General features: G+C 53.5%; 2 protein-coding genes across 9 annotated transcripts; both read right to left on the bottom strand.

Annotated features, from left to right (window-relative positions):
• Positions 1-496: 496 nt before the first annotated feature.
• MRPL38 (mitochondrial ribosomal protein L38) lies at positions 497-6,069 on the bottom strand. Its single transcript, XM_030506445.1, has 9 exons — positions 5,923-6,069; positions 5,526-5,705; positions 4,826-4,954; positions 4,534-4,742; positions 4,080-4,152; positions 3,489-3,534; positions 2,944-3,102; positions 2,193-2,329; positions 497-1,813 (listed from the first exon to the last, which is right to left on the bottom strand). The coding sequence occupies exons 1-9, from the start codon at positions 5,978-5,980 to the stop codon at positions 1,677-1,679; spliced, it is 1,128 nt and encodes a 375-aa protein (XP_030362305.1). The 5' UTR covers positions 5,981-6,069; the 3' UTR covers positions 497-1,676.
• A 513-nt stretch (positions 6,070-6,582) lies between these two features.
• LOC115616777 (fas-binding factor 1 homolog) lies at positions 6,583-19,114 on the bottom strand. Of its 8 annotated transcripts, none has more exons than XM_030506454.1 (22): positions 18,243-19,114; positions 18,031-18,105; positions 17,478-17,621; positions 17,257-17,370; positions 16,043-16,166; positions 15,666-15,799; positions 15,134-15,236; positions 14,637-15,032; positions 14,128-14,222; positions 13,362-13,420; positions 12,344-12,478; positions 12,045-12,145; positions 11,405-11,611; positions 10,774-10,881; positions 10,364-10,494; positions 9,962-10,080; positions 9,709-9,831; positions 9,224-9,322; positions 8,349-8,525; positions 7,794-8,157; positions 7,364-7,479; positions 6,583-6,823 (listed from the first exon to the last, which is right to left on the bottom strand). In XM_030506454.1, the coding sequence occupies exons 3-22, from the start codon at positions 17,518-17,520 to the stop codon at positions 6,755-6,757; spliced, it is 2,817 nt and encodes a 938-aa protein (XP_030362314.1). In that variant the 5' UTR covers positions 17,521-17,621; positions 18,031-18,105; positions 18,243-19,114; the 3' UTR covers positions 6,583-6,754. The 8 variants fall into 8 exon arrangements, with proteins under 8 accessions (XP_030362314.1, XP_030362316.1, XP_030362315.1 ...); XM_030506456.1 differs by having other exon boundaries at positions 17,257-17,355; XM_030506455.1 differs by lacking the exon at positions 17,478-17,621 and having other exon boundaries at positions 17,257-17,355; positions 18,031-19,114.
• Between the last annotated feature and the right edge of the window lie 187 nt (positions 19,115-19,301).

Below are 19,301 nucleotides of genomic sequence, written 5' to 3'. Positions count from 1 at the left end.
ACTCTGAATATAGGAAAGATATCACCTGAGCAATCAGCCCCTGCTCAGGTGGAGTATTCTGCCTGGAGGCGGTAGTGATGCCCATGCACTGCATACCTGCACCCTGTCTTCAGGAGAAAAAGCTCGCAACCTTACAATCCAAACCTTACCTCCTTACCCATGCAGATGTGATTTTCAGGGAGCTGGCAAGTCACAGAATCACAGACTGGTTTGGGTTGGAAGGGACCTTCAAGCTCATCCAGTTCCAACCCCCTGCCACAGGCAGTGACACCTTCCACTAGACCAGGCTGCTTCAAGCCCCTGTGTCCAACCTGGCCTTGAACACTGCCAGGGATGGGGCAGCCACAGCTTCTCGGGGCAACCTGTGCCAGCGCCTCAGCACCCTCACAGGGAAGAATTTGTCAGCACAATCTCAGTTGTCTGCTGGAGGCTCTTATTTCCTGATGAGGGGGGAAACTTCAGAAAAAGTTACTGTGGTGGACCAGAACTGGGAAGATGCAGTTGCAGCAGCATGTTTTTATTCGGGGGTTTGAACATGTGATCAGAGTATCCACAAAGAGCCCAGCAGAGAGCAGAGTCCCTCCACAGCCTGGTGCCAGAAACATGAATCAGTGAGGAAAATGCAAAAGCTCAAGGTGGGTGATGAGGCCCAGGGTGACTAAAGCAGGCATGGAAACCAGATGAGGTCCGGTGGCTGGTGCTGCTGTGGCACTGGGGAGGAACATGAAGCAGGGCAGATGCTGCACAGTCCTGTTCTTCTGCTTGATACGAATAAATGTTTTGTACACCTGCTACTAAGTACCGGGTCACCTGATACCAAGAAATAAGCGGTACAACACAACAAGGAATGGAGGGTTTGAGCACAGTCCCACCTTCAGCACTTTGTACAATAATAGTTAACAAGGTATCCCAACTTTGTCCCTAAGTGGGGGGTGAAAATTTGACACCAGATCGCAGGGACAGATGGATGGGTTTGTACTCTTCACCCTCCCCAGAAGGGTCACCTTTTGGTAAGACTCATGTCCTCAGCTATGACGAGTGTTTTGACCCAGAAAATTAAGGTTGTTATGCGATCATATTGTTAGTGCACCCTGCTGAGCTCCTCAGCTCCGTGCCAGCTGGCCAAATTACTAAGCTCTTCCCAATAAAGACACCTCTTACCAGCCTCACTCAGGGTGTTTAATCAAACTCATCTCTAAAAGGACTGCACAAATGAAAGCCAACACAGTCCTAAACTGCAGCGCTCCAAGAGAAGGAAATCCAGGCTGGCCTGGCTCTGTTTGTTCCACAAACAGGCAACAGCAGAACTGTGATCCCTGCAGAGAAGCAAAGCAGGGCATCTCTGGGAGGACTCTACCCTGCAATCCATACTGATCAGCTCTCCCATAGAATGAGTAGCAAGATTTCAGCCTGGCCATGGATTTGCTTTCATCTGTCTTTACTTAAGTAGCCTTTTGACCACGCAGCTGCCAGCACTGCAAGCCCTGCTGCCCTCAGCTGCACACTTCCCAGCACTGCCAGCACAGGGGAACTGGGAGCTGAGGGGCTGAGACTTTGTTATCTCCCTCCAGAGGTGCAGATGACTCCCAGCTGTGTGAACGCAGGAACACTGGCAGCCCCATCTGCCTGGCCAGCACCTAGCTTATGCCCAAGCGCTGCGAGAGGTGGCCGGGTCCCTAATAAATGCCGTAGGTGGGCTCCTGGGTGTTTCGGTATCTGTCCAGGTACCTCAGAGGCTGGTGGCGCGGGAACTTCAACTGCGGAGGATGGTAAACGGGCGGCCGCACAAATTCATATACAGGCTCTCTCATATCTGGGAAGGGGTATAATGCAGAACATCAGCAAGATGGCTCAGACCCAAACCCCAGACCTCCCTCTTCACCAGCAAGGGCCCCCATGTGCACACAGGGCCAGAGCTGGTCAAGCACATGCTGGTGAAGGCTCTGTCAGTATTATTTCAAAATGCTCAATCAAAACGTTCTTTGAGAGGCTGTTTTAGACTGCTGTTTGTTTGGGGGATGATGGCTCAATAAGTACCCAGTCTGTGCTTGTAACAGATCCTAGGCAAGTGCCAAGAGCAAGCACGAGCCTCCAGTCACAGCCCACTCACCAACCCTGTGCGCTACTCACAGGGCCACGTCCCAGTCCACCAACAGGCTCCCTCCAGCACCCCTGCACACTGCATTGCTTACTGAGAAGCTGATGGAAGACCCAAGTAACAGAGCTGTCCCACTGACACTGGAAAAATGCCAGCCCTGCTGGAGTCATTGCATCCTCGTGCTTTTTGTAGAAGTCAAATGTGCTGAAGGTTCGCATCTTGAGGCTGTGGCTGGAAACAAGACACAAGCACAACATCTGAGGTAAACCTCTTTTCCTGCAGCATCCTCACAGGCAACTACTTCCCCACATCACCCCAGAGTCTATAAAACAGAGGTGTATAACCTCTTTTCTTCCCCGTGAGGGTGGTGAGGCACTAGCACAGGGTGCCCAGAGAAGCTGTGGCTGCCCCATCCCTGGCAGTGTTCAAGGCCAGGTTGGACACAGGGGCTTGGAGCAACCTGCTCTAGTGGAAGGTGTCACTGCCTGCAGCAGGGGCTTGGGACTGAATAAGCTTGAAAGTCCCTTTCAACCCAAACGTTTCTAGGGTTCTATGAAAAGGAAGTCGCCAAAAGAAAATCTCACAGCTTCTCCAGCTCTGTGCACATTCCTGCCCCATGCAGGAGAAACCACTTTCTTAACAGCCAGTTTAAAGCAACAGGACTCCACAGTGCTTGCAGGGCTGGGATTGTGGCTTCAGGTGACACAAAAACTCAAACCAGCCCCAAACAACCCTGCAGATCAAAAGGAACTGCTCTCCTACAGCAGTTACAACCATGTGATCATAACAAGCACTAACAACCAAGCCAAGGGAGTGTGAAACTGCCCAGTGAAAGCCTGAATTACCATGGCATCGGCCGAACATCCTCGCTGAAATCTATGAGGCAGTCTTGCTTGAAGAGGAGGAAGATGAAGCGATGGTAGCCAGTTCCCATAGCAGGGAAGGGCGGCAAGTAGTGGCAGATCTCCTTACCCAACTTAATGTCGTTGCCTGGGATATTCGTCCTGAACACAAAGAAGTTTACTTCAATATACCCATTCATTTCCCTCCATTAGAAGCAGCAGACTCAACCCAGGATTGCAAATCACTCTGTGCTATGTTTTGACTTGACTGGTGCCCCATTTGACAAATGAACAGATAGTAGAGGCTGCTTTTACTGGAAGAAAATTCATACCCAGTGATCTGAATGCTAACAGCAGCAACACCTAGAACTACTGCATGTTTAGCAGAACCCAGAACACAGGGGCAAAAAAGCTAATGGTAGGAGCACCAAAGCAAGCCACAAAACTGCTGTAGTAAATGTTTATTCCCAAGGTCTGCTGGAGGAGTTTCCACCTGCTCCACCTGGGCTTTCCCTGGGCTAAGCAGCACACGACTCTGATGTACTCACACCAGCCAGTGGAGATACTCCGAGTCTGTGTCCCTTAGATGTCCATCTGCAAACACACACAACAGAGAAAGGTGATTTAGGGACATCCTGGTGTTTGTATCAACCCCAAGGAGAGAATGCTTTGATGGAGAGGGCAGCTCGAGACCTCCCAGCATTCCTTTCCTATCAAAAAAGTAACTCATTCTAATAGGACTAGGCTTAAATGAGGAGCAAAAAGCTCTACAGATGTAATTCCAAGATTAACAGAACTTCTTGGTCATCTGCTTCACTTCACTGTGCCTTAGTTTCAAAGAATGTCAGCTAACCTGCCTCCAAGACAGACTGCCAAGGGAGAGAGGAGTTTGGGGGTAAACAAAAGATGGGAGCCAGGGAATTGTTTACTTTACACTGTGACAGAGGTTCTGTCCTGTCACTATCCATCTCTCAGCCAGAGATCTGGGGAGGCTACAACCTTTCCTGCATAGGTAATATGTCCCTACGTAGCAGGCATCACATCGCTTCTGGCTATTTTCCAAAGGAAACAGAAGCTAACCAAAAGCAGAGTGAAACAACCCAGTTTAAACATGTTTTTTTAAAGAAGTCGCTACTCACCTGGATTTGTGAGCAACAAAGTCCAGAGGGAGCCTTTATCTGCCTCATATGACACTGCAGGGGGACCAGAAGCCTAAAAGAACAACATAAAAAGACATACATCGTATACAACATACATCATTCAAACAGGTTACATTAAGACCAGATCACAAGTTCCATGACAAAGAACATGAACTTATCGTGGGCATGGCCAGGATGCAACACAGACTAGACAGAGCCATGCCACCCAGCTCCATATGGAGAGCCCCCTAGAGCGTTAATAATCAGCCTGCTGGTAGACAGTGATCCTGTTGCAAAGTTCTGTCCTTCTCATGTCCAGGAAACAGATTTCCTTCATCACAGAGGAAATACCCTTGTAAAAGAAATCCCCCAAAACAATGCCTGTTAGAAGCATCTGACAGAAACACAGAGGCTTCCCATGAGGTTGAGGTTGCTCCCCGCTCCCCTCACACACCTCTGACGGAGTTACCATGTTCCCATAGTACACTGGCACGAGGTGCTCATCTTCTTGGCTGTACTCCACCCTCAAGGTAACCCAAGGGGTGAACGTGGCTCCCTTGAACAAGTCACGAAATATCCCGCAGTGCTCTGCTACACGCTGCTTGTGGAATGGGCCACTGCTCTTCTCCCACTCAGCTCTGACTTCGTTGAGAGGAATCAGCACTGCAAGGAGAGAGAAACGCTGCAGGAGGCAGCTGGGCAGCCAGAGCAGCCAGGGCGGGGAGAGGAGGTGGTGGGGCACAGACCAGTCTGGAGCCGGGCTGCTCTTTCCATCTCGGTATTCTGGTGGTTCTCCCTGAAGATCTTTTTTCTTTTCTTGATTTCTTTTGCCCGCAGCAGCTTATCACGTGGCAGGCTGATGTCAGTCTTTGGCTCTTCAGAAAGGGGTGAAAAAGTCAGGTATGTAAAAATGTGAACAACACAAACAGACACAAACCTCCTGCAACATGTAAGAGAGTGTGAGAGAAATGCAAACTTCAAGACGTCAGGGACACGATTCTACCACCTTCCCCCTCCATCTCCACACTTTTGCTCCCTCCTTTCCCAACTCATGGCACTCCCAGCCCTATGGGTTTCCCAGCTGGTGAGCAGGTCTGGTCTCCGGGGCTGCTCAGTAGAGCAACCAAACTGTGTTACCTGCTGCAAGTCTAAAGCTCTAGGTCCTGGAGTTCCCAGGAATCACTTTGTTACTCTGCTCAATGTCTTCTGGGAGGTGGCCAGCCTCTCTCCTTCCAGAAAACTGTAGCCCATTTCCCCTGAAGACATTTGTGCACTGCAAACTTTGAAACAAAACAAACACAAAAACATCAGAACAGGACCAGCCTCGTGCAAAAGCACCTCATCAGCTCTTTACAGAGCTGGTTTTGGGGGAAACCCATGGCGACACTCACAGTTTCCCTGACCTTCAGCAGCAAAACCGCACAGTGCAGCTCCTCCCACGAGTACCTGGCTGGGGGCTGGTGTGCTGCCGGTACGTGTTCCACCACCGGGGCTTCCTACTCTCCTTTTCCGCCAATTTGAAGTAGCGAGTGAAACTGCGGTATTTTTCCAGCGCTTCCAAGTTGCTGACGTCGATACGTTCGTTGGGCATCGGTCCCAGCGGGGCTGCCCGCTTGCACAGCGCGGCTGGAAGCGGAAAGAATTCCCGTTTCATACAGAGAAGGGGAAACGAGGCCGAGGGAGCCCGTGGCGGGCGGAGAGCGGGAGCGCGGTCCGGGCCGGTGCCACCCCCACCCCGCTTCGGGAACCCAGGCGTCCGCGAGCTCTCCTGTCCTCCCTCCAGCCCCGAGCGGCTCCCGCTGCCCACCCGTGCGGAACCGCGGCTCCCCGGCCCGTGTCTCACCGGCCGTGCCGAAGGGCCGCGCGCCGCGCCGCGCCGCGCTCAGCAAGGACGCCGCCATGATGCGAGCCGCCCCCAGGGGAAGGCCCCCGCTACCATAGCGACAGGGGCTGCGCCGCGCAGGATCTGCCGTGCATGGCCCCCGCTGCCATAGCAACGGGCTGTCGCGGCCAGGGCCTGACTAGAAACGTCCCCACAGCCGCAGGGTGACGGGCTCTTCCCACGCCCCGGGCCGCCTCTCCCCATCCCCACCCTTGCTCCTCGGTCCCCAGCGCTGGGACGCTGAGCGGAGCGCAGCGGCCCTGCTGTCAGCCCGGGGCGGCTGGGAGGGCAGCTGAAGCCCAGCACAGCAGCAAGGTTTCTTCAGGAAAAGGCTCCCGAAGGAAAAGCTGGAGCTGCCAGTGAGCTGTGGAACGTCATTGCAGCCCCAGGGCACAGCCGCCACACAGCTCTGCCTTGCCCAGCCCTGCAGCTCGACCAAACCTCTGCCATCCCCTCTAACGCCTTGGCTGTCACAGCCCTGCCCAAGAGCCAGCAGCACACCGACTGAATCCTACCCACGAGGGCAATGGCCTCCCAGGCAGTGCCAGTGGCACTGGCCTAAGTGATGGAGGCCAGAGAAAGTGTGGCCTTGCAGCCCTCAGGCAGGGATTTCACACTCTGAACATGTCAAGACTGTTTTTAAAGAAAAGGGCAGTTCCTCCATGAAAACTGGGATTATTTCATGTTTGTCGTCCCCAGCCCCATGCAGAAGGCATGGTGGCCTCCTCCAAGGACGGCCACAGGCATTCATAGGGTAGTGTGTAGGGCTGCCACCTCCTCAGAATGACAGGGTTCAAGTGTTGTAGGGCGCTTTCTTCAAGCTGTCCAGGAAGAACTGCTCATCCTCTAAGAAACGGTGGTCCTGACAAGAGAGGAATGGATGGGATTGATATCAGAGTGCCACAGGAACGGAGTCACAGTCCAAGGTGTCACTCATGAGTAAGGGAAGTGTCCCAAACCCTCTTTCATGCGGGCAGCTACCTGTCTGTGGTACCCCCTGGGCGTTTGCCCCAGCTCCCGAGCCTACAACCTCACACTCTGAGCGAGACCCACAGAGGAAGCCTCAAAGAGCAACCCTGCCTGGGGAAGGACCCAGCAGGGAGCTGACGGGAGAAGATGGGGATATTACAAAGCCAGAGTCCAGCAGAACTGTCATCTTCCACCAAGGGGTGGGGTGAGGAGAGGGGCAACCCCATCAAGTCAAGGACATTCTCCATGAACCCGAGACAAGCTGTGAGGATCCATCCATCCTTGCTTCTGGTATAACCCCTCAAGGCGCCAGCCCAGCAGCTCAGAAATGATCTCAGGAGACCTCCCAGCCTGTCACTATCAGGTTTCACCCGGCCCTGCTCCCACCCAGCTGATTGAAGCCCCTTCCAGCCCTGGTCTCCCACCACCTCACCTGCTGGGCCCTGTAGTTCAGCAGCAGCAGTTTTATGTAGAATTCAGTGGGGCTGGCCATGGACAGGGCTTCCCGTATGGGAGGCAGAAAGCCTGGAACATTGCGTAGTGCCTCTGCTGTTAAGAGGAGACAACAGAGCATCCCTTTTACTTTGGTGCCTGCATGTCCCTGCAGCAGGGTCCTCCCCAGCCTCCCAGAGCAAGCAGGGTTTAACCCACCTGCCTCTCCCCTCCTTCCCCTTCCAGGCGATGCCCTGGCTCAGAGAGCTCAAAGCTCCTTCAGAGGACAAGGAGGCCAAGTCACATGAGGTTTATATACAGGGGAACTAAAACAGCTCTCAGGAACACCTCAAGCCTCCTGAGAAGTGGAATACAAGTGCAGCTGCCCTCCAGCATGTCCCCTCCCATCAGCAGCATGCAGGAAGCCTTACGCAGCGTGGCAGAAAGGCCTCTTATAGGGGCACTGAGGTCCTCGCCCGTAGTCCGCAGTGTCATGGGGTTCCTGGGCAGCACCTCTCGTAGCTGTTCAAGCTGTCTCCTCTGGCGAGCCATGCTCAGCCGCTCCTGCCCCATCCCCAAGAAAGAAGTTGTTGGCAAAGGTCCAGGCCCCTGGCATGGCAGCACCAAGCCAAGAAGGCAAGGTGTGGGGGTATTTGCCTGGTGCAGACGCTGTTCCTGCTGCTTTAGCTGCTCCAAGTGCTGCTGCATGACCTGCAGCCTGCTCTGGTGCTCAGATTCTACCCTGCGTGCCTCCCGCAGGGCTCGCTCCCCTTCCTCATACTTCTGGGATGAGAGCTGCAAGGCAGAGCAGCTGGGGAGGCTGGGGACAGGGACCCTTGCTGCCCTGAGGTAGGGCTCCTTTGTGCATCCCCTTATCCCCTTCTCAGGGCAGGATTAGGATTCATGACTTTGGGAGGGATGGGAAACCCCAGCTTTGCTGCTGGCCCCTGTACAGCTCTGAATTGCAGTGCAGATGCTCCACTCACATTGGTCATGCTTTTAATCTCCTCCTCCTGGTGCTGGATGCGCAGCGTGGCCCTGTTCACCTTCTCCTTCTCATGCCTCAGCTCCTGCCAGGCCTCTTCAAGCAGCTCCCTGCCCCTCAACAAGTGATTCTCTTTTGCTTTCAGCTCATGGCTCCGGATCTTCAGCTCTGCCTGCTCCTAGCGTGGGCAGGGGAAAACTAGTGCATCACCTGCCCCTGTTGAGCTTTTCATGTGTGCCAGTTTTGGGTGCAGAGCAGCACCACCAGCTATCCAAACAGTGTCCTCATGCACGCACCTTTGGGGGGCAGGGCTGGCACAGCTTGGATTGTACAGATACACATTTCTCCTTCCGCAGAAAGGACGGAGAGCCCCAACATGTTGCATACCCTAAAACATGCTCGAGGCACGGCACTTTGTCAGCAGTGGAAATACTCAGCCTGAATGTGGTATTTTCCACCCTGGTAGCCCTTAAAAATGCAGCTTTGCCACACTGCCTGTGCCACATATCCCCTCTGGACAGCCACAGCAGGGAGCAGAACTGGCACTGGACACATCCCCATGGCACGGAGAGGTTTTGCTTTATCGAGCACAGGGGTTTCCTCTCACCAGACTTACAATGGAAGCAGCTGCGCCTGGTCTGGCTGCCCAACCTCCTCACAGGCAAAGGGGAGAGTCAGAGGCGACTGATGCTTCAGTCCACCTCTAAAACAGCCTGGTGGAGGCTGTTCCTGGAACAGCCGGATTCCCAGCACCCTGAGTGAAGTCTCTGTCTTAAACACCTGAAGGCAGTGCTGAACGCCTTTGCACGCGCAGGACCCACTCGTGAGCCTGCCAAGCAGTGCTGGAGGCCACGGGAAGGGGCTCTGCTGTGGTACCTTGGCCAGGCTCATGATGGAGCTCTCTCTCTGGGAGGCCATCTGCAGGGTTCGGTCCATGTCGCGCTCCAGCTTCTGTCGCTCCTCCAGCAATGCACTCTGGAGAGCATCACAAGAGAAAGCACCAAGTCCCATTTGACACAGGATTTTTCTCCTTTAACTCATCTGCCACTAAGCACCACGCAACATCTAGAGGCTGGTTCAAGCCCACACCACCTGTCATGAACCCTGCATAGAGAGCTCTGGCCCCATGCTCCTTGAGAACCAGCGTGCATCATGCACACACACAAAAGCCTCTTGCATCTGTGTGCAAGAGGGTTGGTCTGATTGCGATTCACTGTGAGACCAGGTGTGGGATTAAGGAGGCAGAGGAAGGATGCTACAGCCCAGTACCCAAATATCTTTTCCACCACACACCGCAGTGCAGCCCTGGTCAGGCTCATGGGACATGTGGAAAGCACCTGGAGATGTCAGCCCCACCTCACCTTCTCCCTCTCCAGCTCTGCTCGCTCCATGGAGAGCTGCTGGGTCATGCCTCGCCGCTGCTCCTCCAGTGAGTGCTGCAGCAATTCCACTTTGGATTGCTCTGCCACCAACCTCGATCGCTCCTGGGTTCAGACACAGAGGAGAGACAGATGCCACTCACAGGGTCCAGGCCAGGGACCTCCAATGGGCAAGACGTACGCCCCACAGCCAGACAGGAGGGCTGACTGGGCAACAGACGCAATGTGGGCTCACCTGCTCCAGCAGCCTACTCTGCTCGCTCAGCCTGGACTCCATTCTAGTGATCACCTCCTGGAGTCGGCTCCGCTCCTCCTCCATGTCCTTCTGCTGCTGCGACAGCCTGTCCTCAAGCACTGAGGAGAGGAAGCAGCAGGGCCATGAGCAGCATGAGGTGGGAAGCCCTCCTCTGTCTGCACCATGTTCACAGAAAAGCTGCATGTGTTTATGCTCATCACCTTCTGCACATCCCCAGGACACTGTTTTTGAAAGGGGAGACCCTGAGATGTCCAGTGACCAAGACAGGCTTTGGCTCCCAGCTTCTGGCTGATGCGGGGCAACTTCTCCCTGTTTCCTGGGTGTCCCCAGCCCTGGCAGGGATCCTGCAGACATTCTGGCACATAGGAATGGCAGATGTACCTTTGAGCTGCTTGTCCCGCTGCTGTGCCAGTTCCTGGGATGTGGTTTGGTGCGTGGCCTCCACCTTGTGTGAGAGGTCATGCAGGTCACTGGAGAACTTCTCCATCTGCTCGATGATACCATTCAAAGACCTGCGAAGAGGAGCGAGGGGAGGATCACCCCTGTGGACACACTTGGTCTCACTGTGATGGACAGGGGGATGTGCGGTGGGTCAAAGGCTGGCCAGCCCTGCCCTGAATCTCTCTGGGTCATGGCAGAGTGGTAGGAGGATAGAGCTGCTCAGCATCCCCGGAGGCAGTGGGTGAGAGAGGGGATGGCCCCTCTTGCCATGGTCCCAGGCTGGTTCCGTGTAGAACAGGGAACTCCATGGCCAGGGACCCATGTGGGGATATGCCATCAGCCATCAGTACCTGGTGTGTGAGGTGGCACTGGTCACTGCATCGATCTCCAGGTCTTTCAGCCGCTTCAGCCGCTGGAGCTGCTCTTCGTAGTCTTTGCGCATTTCCTGGACTGATGTCCTGCGGGACACAGGGAAGGAGCCCACCACGGGCTGTTACACACCAGTGCTTCCCATAATGGGCACTGTGGAAGAGGCTTGGTTGTGGGGCTGAGAACCAGGTCCCAGGAGCTGAGCTGTCACAGTAGTCTGTTACGGGGCGTCCCACTGACAGGTACCCACACTTGGGTGAACCACATTTGGCAGTTATGGGCTTCTCTACCAAAACCTGATTTATCATTGACCCAAACTATGCGGTCATCAGCGACTCACTGACCAAAATAAAAGGGATCTAGGGGAGGTAAAACACTGCATTCAGCATCTTTCAAACTTCAGAGCATTCACTTTAAAATAATGTGTCCAGCCAGATCTTCCCATTTCCACCTACAAAGCAAATCCTCATTCCAAAAGCCACTGAGCTGCCCATAACCCAGTGTTTCTGGGCTCTGACTTCTCCATTCACTGTGTCCCCAAACTGCTCCCTGGTTCCTTTGGTGAGACTGGGACTACCAGCCCCACGTATGTGCTGCTCATGCTGCTCTCACCTCTGCAGCTCTCGCACCCGCTCCAGGTCCTGCATTCTCTGCTGCTCCAGCGCAGCCACACGTTCCTCATGCTGTGCCACCAGCTCTGCCTGCGCTTTTGCCGCATCCTGGCTCTGCGACACAAGCTGAGCCACCAGCAGCTCCTTCTTCCTCCGCAGCCTCTCCTCCTGCTGCCCATAAGTGTCCTCCAGCATCTTCATCCGGCTCCTGCCCAAGGTCACAGCAAGGAACAAGTGCTGCTTTCATAGCAACACCCAGCACCCTCCACCCAAAGTGCACACAGGGATTTAGGAGCAGACCAACGCCTGTGTGCATGGGGAAACATGCAGACACTCTGCAGTCTGAGCCCTGAACCCCTCTGCTACTGCCTGTTGTAGTGTCCTGATTGGGGACGTGCTGGCAATGGGACTGGCCCCTCCTTCTTGTCACCCATGCGACAGTTTTGCTGAAAGCGGGCCCCCACCTTGGCTCACCCACAGGCTGCTCTCTGCCCCCACCAGGTCCACATTGACATGGTTCTGTGCCTGCATGCCCCAGGGATGGATTTGGGAAGTGCCCTGGCATTCCCAGCCTGGAGAGATGGATGGGGCTGTAGGCAAGGACCTGACAGAAAAGGGGAGCAGGGGCAAGAGCCTGGTACCTGTAGGTGCTCTCGAGATGATCCAGGTCTGCCTGGTGCCGCTGCTGGAGACTCTCCAGCATCAGTTTGTACTGAGTCCGCTCCATCTCCAGCATCTGGACCTGTCGGTCACCCAGAGAGAAGGTCCTTGTGCTGCCCCAGGGACAGAGATCCATAGCAGCTCTTAGTGACCATAGACATCTCTGGACAGGGAGGTTTCTCCTCTCTCCTGTCACTCTGATGCTATCTGGAGCAGACATGGCCCCTTCTCCTTCCCCTGGGTCTCCCATAGTCCGCATCCAGCAGGCTATGGGGCTCACCTGGCTCTCCAGCTCTGCCACATGGGCCTGGGCCCTGAGCAGCTCTGCATGATAGCCTGACGCATCCTTGTACAGGTGGGATGTGGGAGCCCCCAGCCTCCTCTCATGCAGCAAGCCTGGGGCTGCAGACTCTGCCTAAGGAGATGGAGAAAGAAGATTGAGGCCCTTTGCGATCAGTGGCTTTGTGGTGTGGCCATCAGCCCCCAGAGGAAGGCACAAGCCTTACCTGCAACTGTGGGGCACTCCGGAGATGTGCCCTGGGTGCAGCAAAACACAGGGACACAGGGATGCTCTCAGGGGAGTAAAGCCCTGGGCAGAACATCTCCTCCCAGCCTGGGAATGGCAATCTATCCCCAGCCTGCTGCCATCCCTCCTCTACCATTCTCCAGCCCAAGCCCATTGCTGCCTTGGGTCCTTTCTCTCCAGCTTACACCCAGCAAGCAGCCCCTACCCCAGCCACAAGCATGCCGGGCTCTTCCTTCTCTGGGGAGAGACTCAAGGATACAACCATGAGTCCTCTAGGAGAAAGCGTGTGTTCTGCCACCAGGTCAGGCACAGAGGCCAAGCTAAATGAGAAATGGAGGCTTCAAAGACCAAAACTTTAGTTTCCCTTCAGTTGTCTAGAAACAATCTCAGAGCATCTTCACCACCATACTGGGAGAAACAGCTGAAGAAAGTCTTCTATCAACTGGAGCCTCTGTCGTCTACTTAACATCATATATATATATGCCTGGGGAACTATGTAACGCTGCTCAGGCAACACAGGGTTGTAAATGCATTGTGATTTACAAAGCATTCACAGCACATGTGCTTTGGCCTGACAAATACAAGTTGTGGCATCTCTGGGCTCTCCACACACTTTGCCTCCATGAACACAGGCTCCCAGAGGCAAAGTGGGGCACACCTTTCCCCCTGCTGAGGGAACATGGACAGAGCTCGATGACGGTGCATTGGTGGGCAGGACTCATGATCACTGCCCTGATCCCACACCTCTCGGGGGCACAGTCCCAGCACCTACCTGAGTGAGCATGGCAGGGCCCGGCATCTTCTGCTCTTGTGAGATCGCGGCTGTGGGGACTGAAAATTGAACAAGTCTGTGATTCAGACACGGCAAAGTGAACCATCCCCTCCCAGAAGGATGAGGGCCTCCTGGGCAGAGCAAGAAGGATCCTGCTCCCTCCCTCCAGCGGCTGCTGATGGGGATGGACACCCAGACAGGCTTGTCCACATCTGCACCCCTACCCCACCTCATGCACAATGATGGGACTCTGCTCTGCAGAGTAAGTCTGGGGGCAAAGCACAGCTGTTCCTCCACCTCCATCACCTAGGGAGGAGGCTGGCTCTCCTAAGTCACTTTCAGTGGCCTATGAACTGCTGCACAGCCTCAGCCCATAGCAGCAGGGTGTCTTCCAGCACACAGCACTAGTGGGATAAGCATGGGGACAGCAGGAGGGAAAGGGGAGAGACACAGGACAGCACAAACTTAAGCCCACCCATTGCTCAGAGATAGGAAGTCCCTTGCAGCCCTCTGAAACCCCAAAGGCAGAACTGCAGAGCTCAGTGTGCCCCAGCACCATGTCCCCACCATGTCACAAAATGAGGATGGTGGGATCCTGCAGCTTGGCAGCCTGCTCTGACAATGGTTGCTCAAAGCCTGGGCAGCATTCACATGGCCAAAGGCGATGATGCTGTGGCTCCTGCCTTGTTTTGGGGTGGTTTTTTGCAGGGCAGGGGGACTCTCTCTGCATACTGCTGCCCAAATGGTACAACCGCATGAAACGCACCCAGGGCGCTTGCATCTCCGGAGGGATCCCCCTGCACAGACTCCAGTGGGTGAGTTGAGCCTTGTTTTGTGGTGCTGAGCCAGGAGACCGGCTGCCTGCATGGGTACAGAGACACTAGCAATGCACAGCAGTGTCACAGCTCAGGGAGAGGCTCACAGATATTATCCTGCTTGGCATTTCTAGAAGCTTGTCCCACTGTAATCAAACAATCAAAAGCCTGACGGTCCTTCACAGCTTCTTTCCCTCCCAGTGACAGAGGTCCCAGCAACCAAAGCAGGACCCAGGGCAGCATGTGCAATCTTGGCCACAACCGGAAGGAGAGCCCAGAGGTTTGATGGGACTGCAGGCAGGATCAGCAGAATAAAGCCCTGCATTATTACCCCAATCTGAGACAAGACAGTGCTTAAAATTACTTTCTTAAATTGGAGCCAAGGTTTTCTGAGAGGTCCTGCTGGAGCAGCCACACGTGGACCAGACGGAGGCGCTGTGGCCACAAATCATGACCTTACCTGACAGGAGACTGGGGATCCAGCGCTTTACTTGGGGCTTCTGAGAGCTTGACATTTCTCTCCCGGGTCTTTGCCTGTGCTTGGGCTTTCTTGTGAGCCAACAGGGCCATCAGCCAGTCCTGCTCCTCCTCTGGCAGGTCGGGTTGAGGCGCTGCCTTCTCTGCTGCCAGGAGCTGGCTGGTGGAGCGGTGCTGCCTGGCTGTGGCAGAGCTGGGGTGGCTCACTGCCGGACTGGTCTTCACTGGGGACGACAGCTCTGAACCCATAAAAGCCTCATCTTTCAAACCCAGCCAGTCGCCTCTATTCCTGCTGGTGCACAGAGGGTTCTGGCTGGCTGGAGGAGGTTTGTGGCAGGGCTCTGGTTTTGCTTCGCTGCTGGTCTCAGCAGAAAACCTGCTGCAAGGAGAAGCAGTTGCATACCTGCCTGCCAGGGGACCCCGGAGACTCTGCCTGCTCTGCCACAGGGGCAGCAGCCAGGCACCCACAGAGCACAATACCTCACAGATTGCCTCCTCCCTAGCTGGCCATTGGGCGTGGAGGCCATCGTGGGCCGGTACGCTCCAAAGTCAAAATCCTCCTTGTCCCATCCATCTTCCTTCTCTGTTCAGACAAGCAGCCTTCAGTCAGCACCCAGAGGAATACCCATCTGCAAAGGCACCAGCCCTCTTCCTCCCCTGTAATTTCCACTGGGATTGCTGCCTCTGGGAAAACACAGCTGGAACCATCATCCCCAGGAACCCGTGAGCAACGTGCCTCCTCAGTGTGGCTGGGAAGAGCTGCTTTGTTGGAAATCAGTGCATCTCCAAAGGCAATGGAGTTACAGCTACCATGCAAATACTCCCAGGCTGCCTCAAGGGCAGAGTACTACACTTTTGCACCAGCCACCTTTCCCTGCACTGCCTGACAGCCCATTAGCATCCTTGAAAAGAAAGGGTATTTCCCCTGCAAGGGCATTAGAAATCAATCTCACTCTCCCAAGCCAAAGCTATCACCTCTGCAGATCTTCCCAGCATCCCTGGCTGTGCTCACCTGGCTGGTTTTGGTATTTCTTATCCAGTTTGAACTCCCTGTGCTCTCCCTTGCCTGGCTGTTTCAGGATTTTGTCCATGGCACCTTGTCCCACCAATTCATCCATCATGGAGCGGGCTGGCCAGAGCTCCTCTCTGTTGGGGACACAGTGGCAGATGGGTTTCTCCGAGGGGCAGGGCCTGTCCTCAGCACACAGCCTTGCCAGGGTGCTCTGGCTCTTCTCTGTCAAACAAGGCTGCTCTTGTCCCTTTCTGGGAGCCACAGGCAGAAGCTCCAGCACCCGCTCCCAGCATTGTGGCACCATCTTAATGCACAAGACATCTCCTACTTTACCACTGCCTCTTCATTGCCCTTACTCTTGTGCCTTCTCTCCTTACTTCTGATCTCCTTTTGGGCCACTCCCAAATCCCAGTGCATCCATCAGGTCATCACCATCATCTTCAAACATGAGGTCCCTCCTCTGGACTGGGGCCACGGTGTGCAGGGGCATCTGGGGTGGCTCTGTGGATGGGATTGCACATAGCAGGAGATTTGATCACAGCTTTTTTTTTTAAAAACAAGAGATCAAAGCAGCCCTGCCTGCTCTTATCATTCAGGACCACTTATAAAGTCATTTTTAAATAACTGTTTCCAGTAACCACATCTCATCATAAGTGACAAAGTGGCAATGCGCTACTGCCTGGTTTGTGGCCATGCATCCAATGATGGGACATTGCTGGGTATCACTGGGTTTTCTGCTCTGACTAACACCAGGAGCTTTTTTACCTTTGCAAGTTTCCCATCAGATAATTCCTGCCCCTTGTCACCCAAAGTCCTGCTCCACCAAGGCACCTTAGTCCTTGCCCTAACCTACCAGCTGCTACTGGTATGCGGGGTGGGTTTATCAGAGTGAAAGGTGATTTTTAGAGGACTATCAGACTATTTAAGCTGAAAGAAGGGAGATTTAGCTTCAGTATTAGAAGTCTTCATTATGAGGGTGGTGAGGCCCTGGTACAGGTTGCCCAGAGAAGCTGTGGCTGCCCCATCCCTGGCAGTGTTCAAGGCCAGGTTGGACAGGGCTTGGACCAACCTGCTCTAGTGGAAGGTGTCCGTGCCTGTGGCAGGTGGTTGGAACTGGATAAGCTTTAAGGTCCCTTCTAACCCAAACCATTTTATGATTAGTGTCCCTGCTGCAGGAACAAGAGGGATGAGTGCCTGTAACACGGCCACAGTGCAGATGGATCCCACCCAGAGGTGCCCCAACTGTGGTTTGGCGTGGACCAGTGATGCTCTCAGCAACCCAAATCCTGACCCAGAAAACTTGTTCTCATCTGGCAACACACAGAAAAGGCTGGATGAGGTCAAAGGTGAGATCTGAACCTCCATTCCCAGAAAGGAAACGTCACTTCTGAAACCTGTGGCACACTGGAAATATCAAGCACTCAGTGAGCTGGGTCACAGTTAACCCCGTTACCAAGTTGCTCTATAAATGGCCACGCTGGTTAATAAGAGATGGGACCAGGTGGCTTTCAATTCAATTCAATCAGTTTGTGCCTCACACTAATTCATCCAGCTGCTGAACAAAGAAGATGCATCAAGCAACCCTGCTTACCTTTCTCTTTGCTCTGTTCTGTGTCCTTCTCAGAGCTGCTTTTAGTGTCTGCTGGAGCTGGCTTTTTGGGAGCATCCTGCTCCTCATCAGATAAAAGTCCTGCCAAAGGATCATCTAAATTTGGAAATTATCCCATAGGAAAGGAGAATAGTAAGAAAAACAAACAAACCCAATGTTATTTAGAAGAACAGTTCTGTGCTAAGCCAAGCTCTATCCCCTACCATGTGCACATGGGGACAGGAGATCGTATCTGCTCAAAGCCATGAAAGCAGGTTCTGCAGGGACCTGGGACACCCTTGAGTCTCCCTGAACTTCAAACACTCAAGAGTTACATTTCTGTTCAGTTTTTCCACATTTTCTTTCTCCTAGAAGAAAATAACGCAAACTTTGGGTGCTTTAATGCTTGAACACTGTTGAGGCACAAAAAAAGGGGAGGAAAAAAGCTCACCTAAATCACCTAAAACCCATCTGTAATTTGAACAGATGCTAATCTTGGTTAAAACACAGCCTTGACAATCAGATCTCAGCTGTGCCAGGAAACCATTGTTTGGAAGTTGGACAGAACCCCTCCTGACACAAGGGCTGCATCTTTTTTTTCCTTTGGTCACTTCTGCAGGATTAGATTTGCACCAGCATTGTAGGGGTGAAGGACTCAAATTTTATTGCCCAGCCAAACCTTTGGTTAACACATTAGTCAAGCTATGGGCAGAGAGCAAGGGCAGAATCCTCAGCTGCCCCTGTGCATCTATGTGCTGAAGTGAACTGAAATCCTACCTTCAAAGTTCTTGTGCTGCTGGTGAGCAGAAGGGGATGAGAGTGCCTTCTTTTCCATCGCAGGCACAGGCTTTCCTGGAAAGAGAAGCCACAACTCTTAAAAGAGAAGGTACTGCAGAGACGTCCCTGTCCCACCCTGGCTGAAAGTCAGTTTTCTGGTGGCAGCCCCCTAAAAGCAGACATTGTGACATATAGTTCCCCCACAGCCTTACCAGACAGGAATCTCTCTGGAGGGGCCTCCTTGCAAGCAGAGAAGAAGAAAAGGGCCTGGGGAAGAGCAGGACACTTTGGGGACCAGCATATCTTAAATGCAACCCCTCTGGCTCTCCTTCCACAGAGATCAAGCAGATCCCACTAGGAACACTTTGCACGAGGGAACAGCCAAATGGTGTTTGGTGGGAGGCAGCAGTGTGGCTGCTCTTGCTGCTGTTAGTGATGTAATCACACCCTGAGGAGAGGCCAGGGATCATCCATGGGACAACACGTGGCCAGAAAAACACTTCTCCAAAAAGGGAACAGGAAAAGGATTTTTGGAAACAAATCCATTTTTTATTCCCTATACCAGATGTCCCCTGTTTGTTTATGATCAGGCTGTGAAAAGAAAAGCAGAATCTCCTTTTTAACTCTCTCAGAAGTTAGCTGCTTTGCTGTGATTTTTACTCCTCCTCCAAGGAGTCCCATTTCCCAGGACCTTGCACAGTTGTCTTCCCTAGCCCAGAACGGGATTTTGGCATTCCCAGGAGATCAGCTGGCTGGTAAGCTTTGGCAAATTTAGCAGGAATTCTGTCTGGATGTTGTGGTTTGAACCCAGCTAGTAACTCAGCACCAGGCAGCTGCTCGCTCACCCCTGAGCGAGATGGGAAGGGGAATTGGAACAATGTAAAACCCATGGGTTGAGATAAGAACAGTTCAATAATGAAAGTACAATATTCTACTACTAGCATTAATAATAGTAGTAATAATGATAAGGGAAATAAGAAGGGGAGAGAGTATAAAAACCAAAAGGGGAAAGGGAAAAAACCATTAACCAGCAGTGATGCACAATTGCTCAACACCCGCTGACTAATACCCAGCCTGACCTGAGCAGTGATCTGGCCCTTCTGAGTGACTCCCCCCAGTTTCTATACCAGGCATGACGTGCTGTGGGATGGAATATTTCTTTGGCTAGTTTGGGTCAAGTGTGTGTCTCTGCTTCCTTCTGGCTTCCTGTGCCCCTCCTCACTGGCAGAGCATGAGACTGAAAAGTCCTTGATCAGGGTAAGTGCTACTGA

This window comes from Strigops habroptila, chromosome 14, assembly GCF_004027225.2.
Source record: "Strigops habroptila isolate Jane chromosome 14, bStrHab1.2.pri, whole genome shotgun sequence".
Taxonomy (NCBI): domain Eukaryota; kingdom Metazoa; phylum Chordata; class Aves; order Psittaciformes; family Psittacidae; genus Strigops; species Strigops habroptila.
The sequence above is the reverse complement of the archived record's forward strand: the minus strand, read 5'-3'. Positions and strand labels throughout refer to the sequence as shown.